This window comes from Spermophilus citellus (genome assembly GCF_964194105.1).
Source record: "Spermophilus citellus genome assembly, chromosome: 1".
NCBI lineage: Eukaryota > Metazoa > Chordata > Mammalia > Rodentia > Sciuridae > Spermophilus > Spermophilus citellus.
This window is the reverse complement of record NC_138182.1, coordinates 267,129,752-267,142,464: the sequence shown is the minus strand read 5'-3', so window position 1 is coordinate 267,142,464 and position 12,713 is coordinate 267,129,752. Positions and strand designations below refer to the sequence as shown.

Below are 12,713 nucleotides of genomic sequence, written 5' to 3'. Positions count from 1 at the left end.
ACCAGTGAAAGGTGTCCAACCAGTGGCAAGGAACAGCAAGCAGTAGGCTGGGAGCCAGAGCTTGCAGTTCCATTCTCATTCTTCAGTGAACTAGCGTGGTGACCTTAAGGAAATTAACTTACCACCTTAGGCTCACCTATAAAAATTCTAAGCTTCCTCTTTGTTGCACACATTTAATGTTCAACTTTTCTCCCTTTGTCACAGCGGTTTGTCAGCCTTTTGCTTGGGAGGTTTTGTCTTCCAGATCTATCTGCAGGTATTTGTTGACACTGCATTGCCTAACACCTATTGCCCTATAAGAAGAGCCAACAGCCATTAATTTCACACTTATCAGGAGCCACTGTGCTCTGGGAGTCTGGCAGTAGGCTTTTCAGAGCCTGGAAACTCCTTTATTGACAAAGTGGACGGACTCTGGTGGCACACAGCATTAGCAGAGGTCTTGCCAACTTAAGAGAGGATCATAGTCCACGTGGGTGGGAGCCACTAGGGGGAGTTTGACTTGGGCTTCCCAAGACTGTGAGGGTTGCAGTGGGAGACACCAAGACTTCCCCCAGTACCCTTGCAGCCTTTCTGAACTAGACATGAGAGGAAATATCTACCCATGCCCCAGAAGATTTATTATTGAGATACTTAGTTTTTAAATCCAAATTAAAGCCTGATTCAAATGATTTTTTTTAAACTAGGAAACAAAATTGCCTAAGGACCTTGATTCAGGTAGCTATAGGTGATTGTCACAAACAGACCTATGTCATGTTTAGTTGAGGACCTAACTCACTTCACTTTCAGCAGATGCTTCCTGGATATCTGGAACCAAGCATGGTCTTCATTCAAAACCCAAAATGCCACCATGCGACTTTCTGCCTGAAAAATACCAGGTAAGACTCAGTGCTTTGGGAAAATCCAAAGAGGTGGTTCCCCTTGGAAGATCTCAGTTGTTTCTTCAAGAAGGACACACACACACACACACAAATGGCCCTGCCTGCCACTCAGCAGCCCCACCCCAGGTAGTCTATCCTTTTATTCACTGGGAGCATCCAAACCTTCTTACATCATTTATTACTAGTGTATGAACTGATGCGCATGCACTAGTGTCAAAGAGTACAAGAAAGAGATCATATGTGACAATATACATATTGCAGGGACACACACATATCCACAAACATGACGACATGCATTTGCTTTTTTTTGTTTCTTTTCTAACTCATAAAGCAATGAATAATCTGACCTTCTTTAGTCCTCCACCAAAAATTATACAGCTATCTTGTCAGACTAACAACTAGCGGGTTCTCTCTCTCTCTCTCTCTCTCTCTCTCTCTCTCTCTCTCTTACACACACACACACACACACACACACACACACACAGAGAGAACAATCCCTTTAGTCTACATAATAATTATAGATCAGAAATTATGGAATCAACAGTCAGGGTGAATCTACAAAGAGGAGAAACAAGGGAGAAAAGTTTTATAATTAAAACACTAACACTAACAGTACTCCATTTATTTTGTTGTTGTTGTTGTTAAAAATAAAAAGCCTAATGCAACAGAAATGACATTGATTTACTTCCAAAGTGCCCCCCTTTTCCATAGTTAAAATCAACTCAAAACTCAAAGCTTTCCCATTGAGAGGTAGAAATTCTAGTCCCTTTCTCCTGTTTTGCTCTACAAAGGGGTCAAAAGACCACAGAGAATCATTTCTGCTACTTAAGAGGACTCGTTTCTTGCAAGAAGGGAAATAGGTTAATACTGCCAGGTGTGAGCCCCTGTAGGGCAGCTGTGTTTGGTTCCCTAGAGAACCGCAAGAGAGAAGAGGCATCAGCATATTGACCTGCTGTTGCTCTTGTAAGGACTGCGGGTGGGGGGGGGGGGAGGAAAAGAGGGATTTTAGTCTCCTCTCCCTACAGTCTCTTGCCTACAATCATATCCTGGAGATCCACAAGAAGCATCTTTCTCCTGTGGCAACAGCATTTTTCCAGAAGCCCTTGCTCCTGCACCAGGGACACATGGAATGGCTATTTGATTCTGAAGGCAACAGATACCTGGATTTCTTTTCTGGGATTGTCACTGTCAGTGTTGGTCACTGCCACCCGTAAGTATCTTTAAAATCCTGGGGTTTTAACTCCAGAAGAATATATGAAAAACAATCATGTTAGTGACTTAGAACTCTTGATTTGCTCACTCTGGTTACAAAATTATATATATCTATTACATAGATTGTGGCTGACATACTCCCACGCTTTCCTGAGTTAAAAAAAAAAAATCTTGACACTGCACATTTCTTGACAATACAAGTTTTTGTCATTCTTACTACACATGCAGTGTGGCCGTAACATGTGATTAGTACATTTCTGTGTGTGTTTCTCATTAGTCATAGTTTTCAAAGAGAGGAGTGCATTGAGGAAAGGGCAGAAAGAAAAAGAAGGGCAGGTGGCTCTCAGAGCAAAAGGGAGACAGGTGTGTGGGATGAGGGATGATGAGAGGCGAAAAATAATTTCTATCCTGAGGATCTTCATGGACACTGAGAGACAGATAAGGGAAAAAAGGATAATAAGAGACAGATGCAAACCTTGCTGCATAGATGGAGCAGTTAGTCTTGAGCTTGTCTGAAGTCTTGATCATCAACTCACCCACACACATGCCCTCGGCAGGTTCCTGTGTAGCATCTCATTTTCAGGTCTGTTCTCCCTTGCCCTTAACAATCTGGCCAATAAAACTAGTATGAAGTGAAAATGAAAAAGGCAGCAGGCCTAAAATAAATTGAATATGTTGAAGCCCTTCCATCAAATCAGGAGTCCAGGGGTCTCCTCCTCCAGCACCTGTCAGGAGGTGACAAGTGAGTGCTGCCACCAGACCCAGCCCTCATCCTCTCCATTACCTTCTCGCTCCTCTTTTGTGTTCAGGAGGCACCAGTCCCATATGACATCCCAAGGAGCATCCAAAGATTTTTCAGATGCAACTTAAAACAATATGAACATGTATGAAAGAAGTAAAGAAAAATGCAGTCGAGAACAATTTTAAACCCTATTTCCGAATCCTTCCAATAATGTTGACGTTGTCCCTTATGGTCCTAACACTTTTGCTGGCTTTTATGACCTCTGTATACTTCTGATCTCCATCTGACCCTTCTCTGCTTATTTATTTACCACATTTCCAGTTACCTTACAGAACCTCTACCTCTTCACCCTTTGTCCCTCTCGGAGTTACAATATGTCTATGAGCCCAGAGCAGACAGCAAGATGTCCCCATATTTTCCATGATCATCTAGGGTATTTTTTATCCCATGATAACCCACCAGCAGCTCAAATTCAACATTTCCAAGATTAATTTATCATCTACATGAGGCTATTTCTATTCACATATTTATTTGTTTAAGGAGCCCCTATGAATAGCAGCTGTATGTCTCAACTGTTCCTGGGGTTTGCCCAGTATTAAAAGCAAGGATATTGAAGTTATCTTTGACCCTTTCCTGCCTTTCATTCTTTATAGCCAACCCGACCCCATAGACCAATTTTTCTTCCACTGAAATGCCTCTCCTACTGGGCTGGCCCCTCTCACTGTTCTCACAAAGCCTGTTCTAGGAGCTCTTCCTTTCCTGCGGTGGGAGGCCACCATGCCACCTGGCTATCCTCCACACTGCCAGTAATCCCCTTCATGTGGCTCTTAAACATGTTTTTCTAAACAGTGTTGCTGCCAAATTTCTCTTCTGAAGAGCTTACTGACACTCCATAGTTTTTGAAAGTGAGATTTATGGAACACCGATCAGAGGAGTGGTTCTGTCAAAAAGGATCCCATGAGAAAATAGGCTTAGAAAACATTTCAAACTCTCTCTCCTCTGGAGAAAACCATTGTACATTAGCCTATTAAGGGTATTAACATATCCCATGGAAAAGAAATCCATTTAGTGTGTTATGTCTCAAAATTACTGAGCCACTAAACTGATTTGTGTGTGTGTGTACAATAGATATTAACAAACAGAATTGTTGTGAAACAAACTTTAGCAATTGTTGTCCTTTAGATTAAATTGAAAAACACTTGGCCTGCCTTTCAAAGGCCTTCCAAGAGGAGCTTCACATGTCTACTAGTTCCTACTGTCCACCAATAGGAACCTTCTGACTCTAAGATTAGCCTGGACTTCAGAGAATGTGTTTTAATCATTAAAAATATTCATCAAGGGTGCTAGGATTATGGCTCAGTGGCAGAGTACTTGCCTAACACATATGAGGCACTGAGTTCGATCCTCAGCACCACATAAAAATTAAATAAGTAAAATAAAGGCATTTTGTCCATCTACAACTAAAAAAGTATTTTTAAAAAAGGTTCATCAACACTGACCACTGCTCAGACACTGGTGCCGGAATCTCCTTTGAAGGACAAAGTGTCTATCTTGCATATTGTGCTTAATAGATCCATAACTCTTTATGAAAACAAAATGGGAAGACACCAGTCAGCTCTATTTTCCAACCTGTTCAAAGGAAAGTTAATGAGAAAACACAGAAGAAATTCTAAGCCTGAACTCCCTCCTAAACTAGGAATTTATTTCCTAAAATCCATAACAGACACTCATGGAATCTCCCCTAACACTTATCTCAGGAAGGAGTTCATTACCTACTGAGGCGACACATCTCCTTATCAGACAGCTCTAGTGGTTAAACATTTTTCTTGTGTGTGGATGAAATCTGCCTCTTGAAATCCCCAGAACAGCCATCAGTCTGGGTTCAGTGGCCATTATGTGCTGGAAGGACACACCTAGTGGCAGTGTGGGTAACTCTGCTCTCCTGTGATTCTAGGAAGGTGAATGCTGCTGCACAAAAGCAGCTCGGCCGCCTGTGGCACACGAGTTCTGTCTTCTTTCACCCTCCAATGCACACATACGCAGAGCAGCTTTCCGCACTTCTTCCTGAGCCTCTTAAGGTATGGTGCTTCCATCTTAAAGGGCTAGGAGTCTTGAAAGCCCAAAGGATCTGTTCAAGGAAGCCAGAACATGAGAAGGGAATTTGTTCTGTGCATTAATTATCTGTCAGGGTGAGCTGATAGCCATATCTGAAAGCAATCAAATAGAAGAGAGATCCAAAGTTATAGTTCTATAGAACTATTCCATATGAATTCCTGGTGAAACAATCCAATGTTAACTTACACCCCCTCTGAGCCTCAGTCTGTCTTTGGATGCTCTACTTAACCCATCTTTGCAGAAATCATTTCCCAGGAGCCCCAGTCCTCCTGACATTCTCATCTATGTCCTTAAGAACTTTTCATCTCTTTGCTCCTTAGTCCTTTAGCAAAGTTATTCACCTCCTTCTTTTGCAAGGAGTAGAGTCATTTTATATAAATGCCATTGGTCTGTATTTCGATAAATGTGATAGTTTTCTGCATTTGAAATGGCTGAATTTTAGGCTGACTTGAGATGTAAAAAAAATGTTGGCCAAGATTTGCATTTAGTTATTAAATAACTTATACATATGAGGAACCTAGGTGTCTATATCTAGATACTCCACTGTATTAATCTAGAATAGACAAAGAAACATGAGGTGATGGCAATCAAACCAAGATGTTCATGGAAGAGTAGAAGCAGGGTAGTCTGCAAAGTCATGCACACATGCCTCCCCATCTCAAGTCTGGAGGACCCAATTCCCTTCAGTTCTCCCTCTTCTTTTATCCAAGCTGAGCTGTCTTTGATTATTTGTTTGTTCACTTGTTTTTTCAACATCCACACACGCAACAGAGTTGATCCGGGACAACCCCTGGAATTGCAGGTTCAGGAATCCTATCCCATTCCAGCCTTCAGAAACAGATGAGGTGTGTTATCTTCAGAAGCTGAAAGATTTCATCCTTCGGTACACCCAGCCACTAACCATTGTGGCCCCTCAGAAGGTCTCGCCAACTTAGTTTACAGATCATCAAAGTCAACAAAAGTTCAGAATGTTCCACAGCTGAGACAACCTTTCAGCCATTTTTGTATTTCTAGCACTTGACAGCTGCTCAGTGAAGTTAAATAATAGGACTGCTAGTTAACCCAACCTGATCTGAAGGGAACTCTCCTTAACAATCAGAGACTGCACAGTCTTTAGCAATTTTGAATGAATTGAACAATAGGGAGCTAAATTAAAACATGAAGACAGGTGTCTTCCTTTCCCCTCCAGGTCATTTTCTTGGTGAACAGTGGCTCAGAGGCCAATGACTTGGCCATGCTGATGGCGAGGGCACACTCCAACAACACAGACATCATTTCTTTCAGGTAATCATACCTCAGAATATTTAATTTTAGAAACGTTGACTTATCCCAATACTAAATCTGTCTCTAAATTGTTGCATGGAAACAGGAGAGGAGTTTTTCTAGGGGTGACTTTCCAGTGTTAAATTTGAGGGGAAGACTTGAGGAGTGTGTTAGCATTAAAATAATAGAAAAATAAGATTTATTAAAATAATAGAAAACTAATATTTTTGTTTACAACGTCCTGCCTTAGAACATTTAAACAGACTCAAAAGGTTGGCATAACACATGGAAATACTTCACAGTAAAAGTTGATGGAATGAAGAAATAGTCCCATTTTAACCTGTCTGTCCAAATTCAAAGAAGACTTTATATGTCCTTTATATGTGTAGTATTGCACATGCAATACTACAAATACCATAGAAAACTCACATGTAGCTATCACAAGCAAAATGAAATGTTTGTTGTCAAAGCAATATGGCACTAAAGAACTGTGATGTTTTACCAAAATAACAGCCAAGATATCCATATCTAAATAAATATGATCTATTTGAAGAAGTCATGGTGTTACCATGATTTAGTACAAACTGTGTCTCCTCTTTGAAGTATGTGACCATTCTCGCCAGTAGTCTTAAAACTTTATTTAAGGGTGATTTTGACTTCAGAAATTGTCAAAATATATTAGAATGATTTATACTAAATATGACCAGGTCAGGCTCAAAAGGCACAAAACCTGTGTTTTTTATATGCCAAGAAGGCTGGTTATAAGTCACTTAGAGGATTCTCCAAAGATAGAAAGCCATCCTTTCATCATGGAAACAAGTATTTGTCTTCCCAAGATGACTAGCCCTTGTTGAACATAGAATTTCTGGCATGTTGCTAAAAGCCACGTTTCAATCCTTTAGCATAATAGAGTGGGGAAGGTCCTAGAGTTAGGGTTCTTGAACAGATGGTCTTCAAAATTCCTTCCACAATTCCAAATCCATGACACCAGTCAAAAAGATAAATAAATTCCTTCACCTGACATAGGCTTTAAAGAATAGGAGTCATCAGATTTGAATGCTTGTGTTGTTCTTGTTTATCTCTGTTACTCTCATAGATTTTTTTCTTTTGTTCTGACTAGGCTAGCAACCAAAGAGAAGGGAACTTGATCCAATTCTCCCCTTGTATTTTACAGAGGAGCCTACCATGGATGCAGTCCTTACACCCTAGGTATGACAAACGTAGTGGCTTACAAGACAGGACTCTCCAGTGGGATGGGTTGTCGATCGGTGAGTCCCGAAATTTTTAATTTGTTCCTGTAAGGATTGATGTGGATAATTGATCATATTTTTTCCTGATCTTCATATTAAACTAATAAAAAGTCAGTCATTAATCAGAGGCTCAATTTGCCTTAATTGAATTTAAGACAATTTGGGAAAAATTTAAAAAGGGCTTCAGAGTCTGAGTAATAATTAATGACAGAGTTTTTAAAATTTATGTAGCTTGTAAGTACAATCAAGTAAATTCAAAGCCCAGAGAACCTTGAATACACAAAATTTCTGTCATTGTCACTGTTCTAACCCTCTGTTCTCACATGCTGTACCTGTCTTTCCAGCATCATAATCAGATACCTAATTATCCTTATTCTTTGGGATGCCCTTATCCACCAAACCCTTGAGAAAGTTGTTTCTAGACTGACATTGTAATCAGTTTTCCTTGTAGAGTGCCCACATGAGTGATTTCCAAGAAAAAAAAAATCTCTTCAAAGCATAATATTAGATTTTCATCCTTAGTAAGGAAGAAGTGAGGAAGAAATTTCAATATCAAATTAAGAAGCCCTCTTGCCTTGATTGCAACCATCTACTCCTCCAAATTGGCTGTCTTGTGTTCGTGTTTTACCAAAATCCTTCTTTTGTCATTTACAGACAATGTGCCCAGATGTTTTCCGTGGTCCTTGGGGAGGAAGCCACTGTCGAGATTCTCCAGCACAAACAATTAGGAAATGCAGCTGTGTACCAGGTCCATTTGGGCGGGAAGGAAGGGATGGAATGGAGGGACAGGAGGGACAAGGAGCTTGGAGAAGGGCAAAACAGTCCCTGAGTGAGCAATCAAGTTTAGAGAAATGGGAATGGGAAAGGAAAAAGCAAAGGAAACAAAACTAAAAAGTAACCAGTGACACCTTGTTGAATGCACGCTTCTCATGCCTACCACGACCTTACCATCTGGAAAATGTAGGAAAAGCATCTCATGCTATCAGAGCTACACTTTAAAGTAGATTACCACCTGGCACTTAATTAAACTTAATTAAAAATTACCTCTGTTAGCAATAACTCTGGTATCAATTTTAAAAGAAAACAAGGCAGCAGGATTATTTACCAACTTTTAAAGGAAAAAGGAGGAGGGAAAGGTATACTTTGGGTAATCTCAAAACTCCAATCAAGTTCTCCAGGGACCCAGAGTGCCAGGCAAAGTGAGAGAATCTGTCAAAACATGAGGCAATTCCTGAAGACTGCAGATGCCTCTTGCAAAAGTTTTAAAGGCATCCTCACAAGGAAAACATTGAGTTACTAATCACATTTATATTTTTATTCTTTACTTATGGTTAATCTGAAGAGAGGACACATGGAAGCATCACCTGCTCTTTGCTGGTCAGCAAATCCTGACTCAGATTTATCACTGGTATATTTCCAATAGCTGCTTCTAAGTAGTGCTGGAGGAAAAAAACTAATTACTCCAGCCAAATGATCCTCAATGGAATGGTATGAGTCACTGGGTTGAGAGGAAGAATGCAAGGTGGAAGTCTTCAAGAAGGAAGCCTCCCAGTCACCTTAGAATTCCTATGGGTAATGGCAAAAGGGAAGAAGAAGGATGAAAGAATGAGCACTGGAACAAGATAAGATGTTGTGATCACAGAGCTTAAAACCACAAGGAAGTTTAAAGCTACCACCCAAACTCACCATTTTAAAGATGAGGAAACCAAGATCCACAGGTAGGAAGTAGGAAAGCTAGGATTTAAAAGGATAGGCTAGGTCAGCTCTTCTGATCCCAAAGCCAGTGCTCCCAACCCCTATGACCACACTCATTCACACTAATGTGCCAGCAAGGTGAACCTAAGCTGAAAAACATTTCCTGTTCCAACCATAATTGAGGAGATGTCTTAAGGAGATGCATTGAATTAGGAGTCATAGATTCCACTCCCAATACTGCCATGTCCAGCTATGAGCAAAATCTTCATCTTTTGCATCAGTTTTCTCTTTCTTTGCCATACCTTATCCCTCTGCTCCAAACACAGCACTTCATGAGATTGAGGCATATAAAGTTTTCTATAAAGGAAGGTGATGAATAGCAACTTAAATTTAAATTTTACTTGCTTTAACAAGTAAAGCCAGGCATGTATATAGCATCTGTATGGCACAAAGAAATGAAATCAGTTTGATGCAATGCACAGACCTAGGTCTGTTTGCACAGCCACCTGCAGAGTCCAGTAGACAGAGCTTCAAGAGCCAGCCACTTCCCTCCTTCCCTACCCTGCCTTCCTATCTCTCTCCTTCCCTGCATCCTCCCTTTTTGAGCATTTCTGCTCTACCCTAGACCAGCTTGAAAACGCCAGGCCACCATAGTCATCTCTTTGGTGGCATTTAGAGACTAAATTATAGTGACAGGTGTACATTTTTGCTTCTCTGAGCTGTTTCTGGTGTATCTGAAGTCAGTTTTTCTTTTTTAACTCATCTTCAAGGGACAAGACAGATCACATATATTTAAACAGGATTGAAATACAAAATGCCCTCTTCTAGGGCCTTTAGAACCCAAGAAGTTTTGGTCTTTGTTTTCAAACTGGTGTATTCACAGATGCATCCCAACATATAAGTGCTCTGAGTATAGACGGTTCCAGTTCTCAGTTTCTCTTTGTTCACTGGATGCATACAGGAGCCAGCTATGGTAGAGACTTACACCTGCGATGTTTAAGTCATCAAATCCCAGCTTATAAGGGGCCATTCCATGAACCTAGTGTAGATTTTATGTGGTAGATTTCATTCTCTTACTCTATCTCCCCAGGATTTTTTTTTTCTCTCCAGAGGTTTATTCCAAAGCCCCAACTTTCAGATGTAACCCGGGATGAAATTCATCTCTCATCACACACGGCAGGTTCAATGTCCTGAACCTAATATTAATCATTTTATTCTCCTTTTGGAAGGAAACCTTCCTTTTTCTTAAAAATTGTTGTTCTTTCTTGGTTTCTGACTCTGCTTAACTCCTTCTGTACCACCAACTAAAATAGACTCTCCCACAGCCACTCTGCTGTATCCAGCAGAGAAGCCACATCTCCTTGATGTTGTCATGGAGACACCAATGCACCAAGTCTCTCCAGAGGTGGCCTGACCTAGAGCTACAGCAATGAACCAATGAAGCAAGTGTGAAATAAAGAGATGAACACAGTAGATGACCCCTTTCATCACTGAATGTGTGGGTGGATCATGAAATGTCTAGCATAAGTTCAAGCAAAACTTTCCCTTGTATGAGTTTCCCCAAATTTAAGCTTTTGGAGTTGATTTTGCTGATTTCTCTGGGCTCGTTAAATCTCCAAATTATGTATTTTGAACATATGTCTGATCCATCCTTTGGGTTATCCAAAACACCCAAAGGAAAACTCTGTTTTCCTTTCCTAAAGAAAAAAAAAAGGAATTTCAGCATAGATTTATTTGTCCCCTTCTTCTCTCATCAAAAATGACATAAGTGGGGCCAAAAATAATCTACTTTTTAAATTTGATATCCTTTTCTCCTTTCTCACACCCCCAACCTCCAACCTCCATCTAACCAAAGATATCAGGTAGCTCTCTCAGTCAACCTTTCCCAAATAGCACATGTACCCTAAAAAGATGTCTGAGGTCAGGTGGTGTTTTTCCCACTTTTTAATGAAGAGCTGAAGAACACAATGTATTCATGGTTTCATTTGATGAGGATTGCTGGCAGTTTGTCTTCCATATCTCTAGCCATCAGGAGACAGGCTGCAAGTGGTAAATGGTAGGTGTTGATGCCCCTGTACACACTCAGTCTGCTTTCTTTGTCAAGGGTCTGAGGCTCCCACCCCATCTACATCTCCCTCTGCATTCCTCCTGCTGACCACAGAGATGCTGTGGTGCTAAGACAAAACTAAAAGTATGCATAAAAATTCTGAATGTTTAGTCACATACAGATGCAATTGAGCTAGAACCTTGGTATTCCAGAGTAGAAGGCTTCCTCTCTCACCTTACCGGTTCCCTTAGTTGTCCCCACCTTCTGGGACGACATACTGATGGTGGCTTCTAAAGCTTGGGCAACCCTCCTAGACAGTCTTCTCCCTTCTCAAGTTCTCTCCCACCCACAGGATTTCATGCCTATCTATGTGGTGAAATTTACAGCTAGTGAAACATCCGTCATGCCCATCAGGAATATGTTGAGCATCTTTAAGCAGGGTGGAAATGTAAATATGATTACTTTTTTAGACATTTAGGTTGGGTGGAAAACCACTGCTGGTAGTAATATGATAGCCTGAGTTAGCTCCAGGTAAAATCAAATGAAAATCCAGGATAAAGTATGAAAACACTCCCTCTGTATAGCATGATTCAAAAAAGTAAGAATTCTCAGAAATCTCTGAAAATCAAATATTACTTGATTAATACAAGTAAAATATTTCTTATTATATATATAATATTCTGAACTCACCTATGACAAAGTTCCTATTTATACAAAAACCTATTTAATTTTATACAACTAAACTCAAGTACATTACTTTTAAACCTATTTAAACATAAGCCAAGAAATAAATATTCTACTAGCCAAAGTACACCTGTAATTAACTAAAACTAGCAAAACTGGGAACTCAGAGATTACTCTTTTCTACACTTTTTGGCGGGGGGTGGGGGGGCGGGGGGGAATCACATCAAGACCAAGTTCTTACTTGGAGAAAGGAAAATTCTTTATTCAGGAGAGCTTATTTTCTCTTCTATCAAGGTTATTTTTAAAAAATAAAAATGAAAGATAAAATGAGTCTAAAGAATGATTAAAATGTTCCCACCTACCTGTATAATATACTCCATGAGATATTCCTTTTTTTTAAATTGATTATTTAAAGCATTACATAGCTCATGATATATCATCTTTCATACATTTGACTCAAATTGTGTTTTGAACTCCCATTTTCACCCCAAATACAGATTGCAGAATCACATCTGTTACATATTCACATTTTTACATAATGCCATATTAGTGACTGTTGTATTCTGCTACCTTTCCTATCCCCTACTATCCCCCCTCCCCTCCCCTCCCCTCCCATCTTCCCTCTCTACCTCCCCTGCTGTTGTTCAATTCTCTCCCTTTTTTTCCCTCCCCCTTGCCCCTCATAACCTCTTATAATTTTATGTATCATTGAAGGTCTCCTACTATTTCCATGTGCTTTCCCTTCTCTCTCCGTTTCTCTCCCCCCATTCGTCTTTGTTTACTGTAGTCTTTTCCTCATGCTCTTCCTTCTTGTTCTGTTCTTAGTT

At 40.2% G+C, this 12,713-nt stretch overlaps 1 protein-coding gene across 2 annotated transcripts in view; it reads left to right on the top strand.

The window, feature by feature from the left end:
- AGXT2 (alanine--glyoxylate aminotransferase 2) overlaps window positions 1–12,713 on the top strand; it is a gene marked incomplete at both ends in the record, with an annotated part of 43,367 nt that overhangs the window by 5,897 nt on the left and 24,757 nt on the right. Inside the window, 6 exons of one of the 2 annotated variants that reach the window (XM_081302405.1) lie at window positions 790–875; window positions 1,904–2,088; window positions 4,787–4,910; window positions 6,137–6,231; window positions 7,385–7,478; window positions 8,115–8,208. In XM_081302405.1, coding sequence (XP_081158531.1) covers window positions 790–875; window positions 1,904–2,088; window positions 4,787–4,910; window positions 6,137–6,231; window positions 7,385–7,478; window positions 8,115–8,208 — 678 coding nt within the window. Of the gene's footprint in view, window positions 1–786; window positions 876–1,903; window positions 2,089–4,786; window positions 4,911–6,136; window positions 6,232–7,384; window positions 7,479–8,114; window positions 8,209–12,713 lie in introns of both variants that reach the window. The other variant, XM_081302404.1, reaches the window with a different exon arrangement.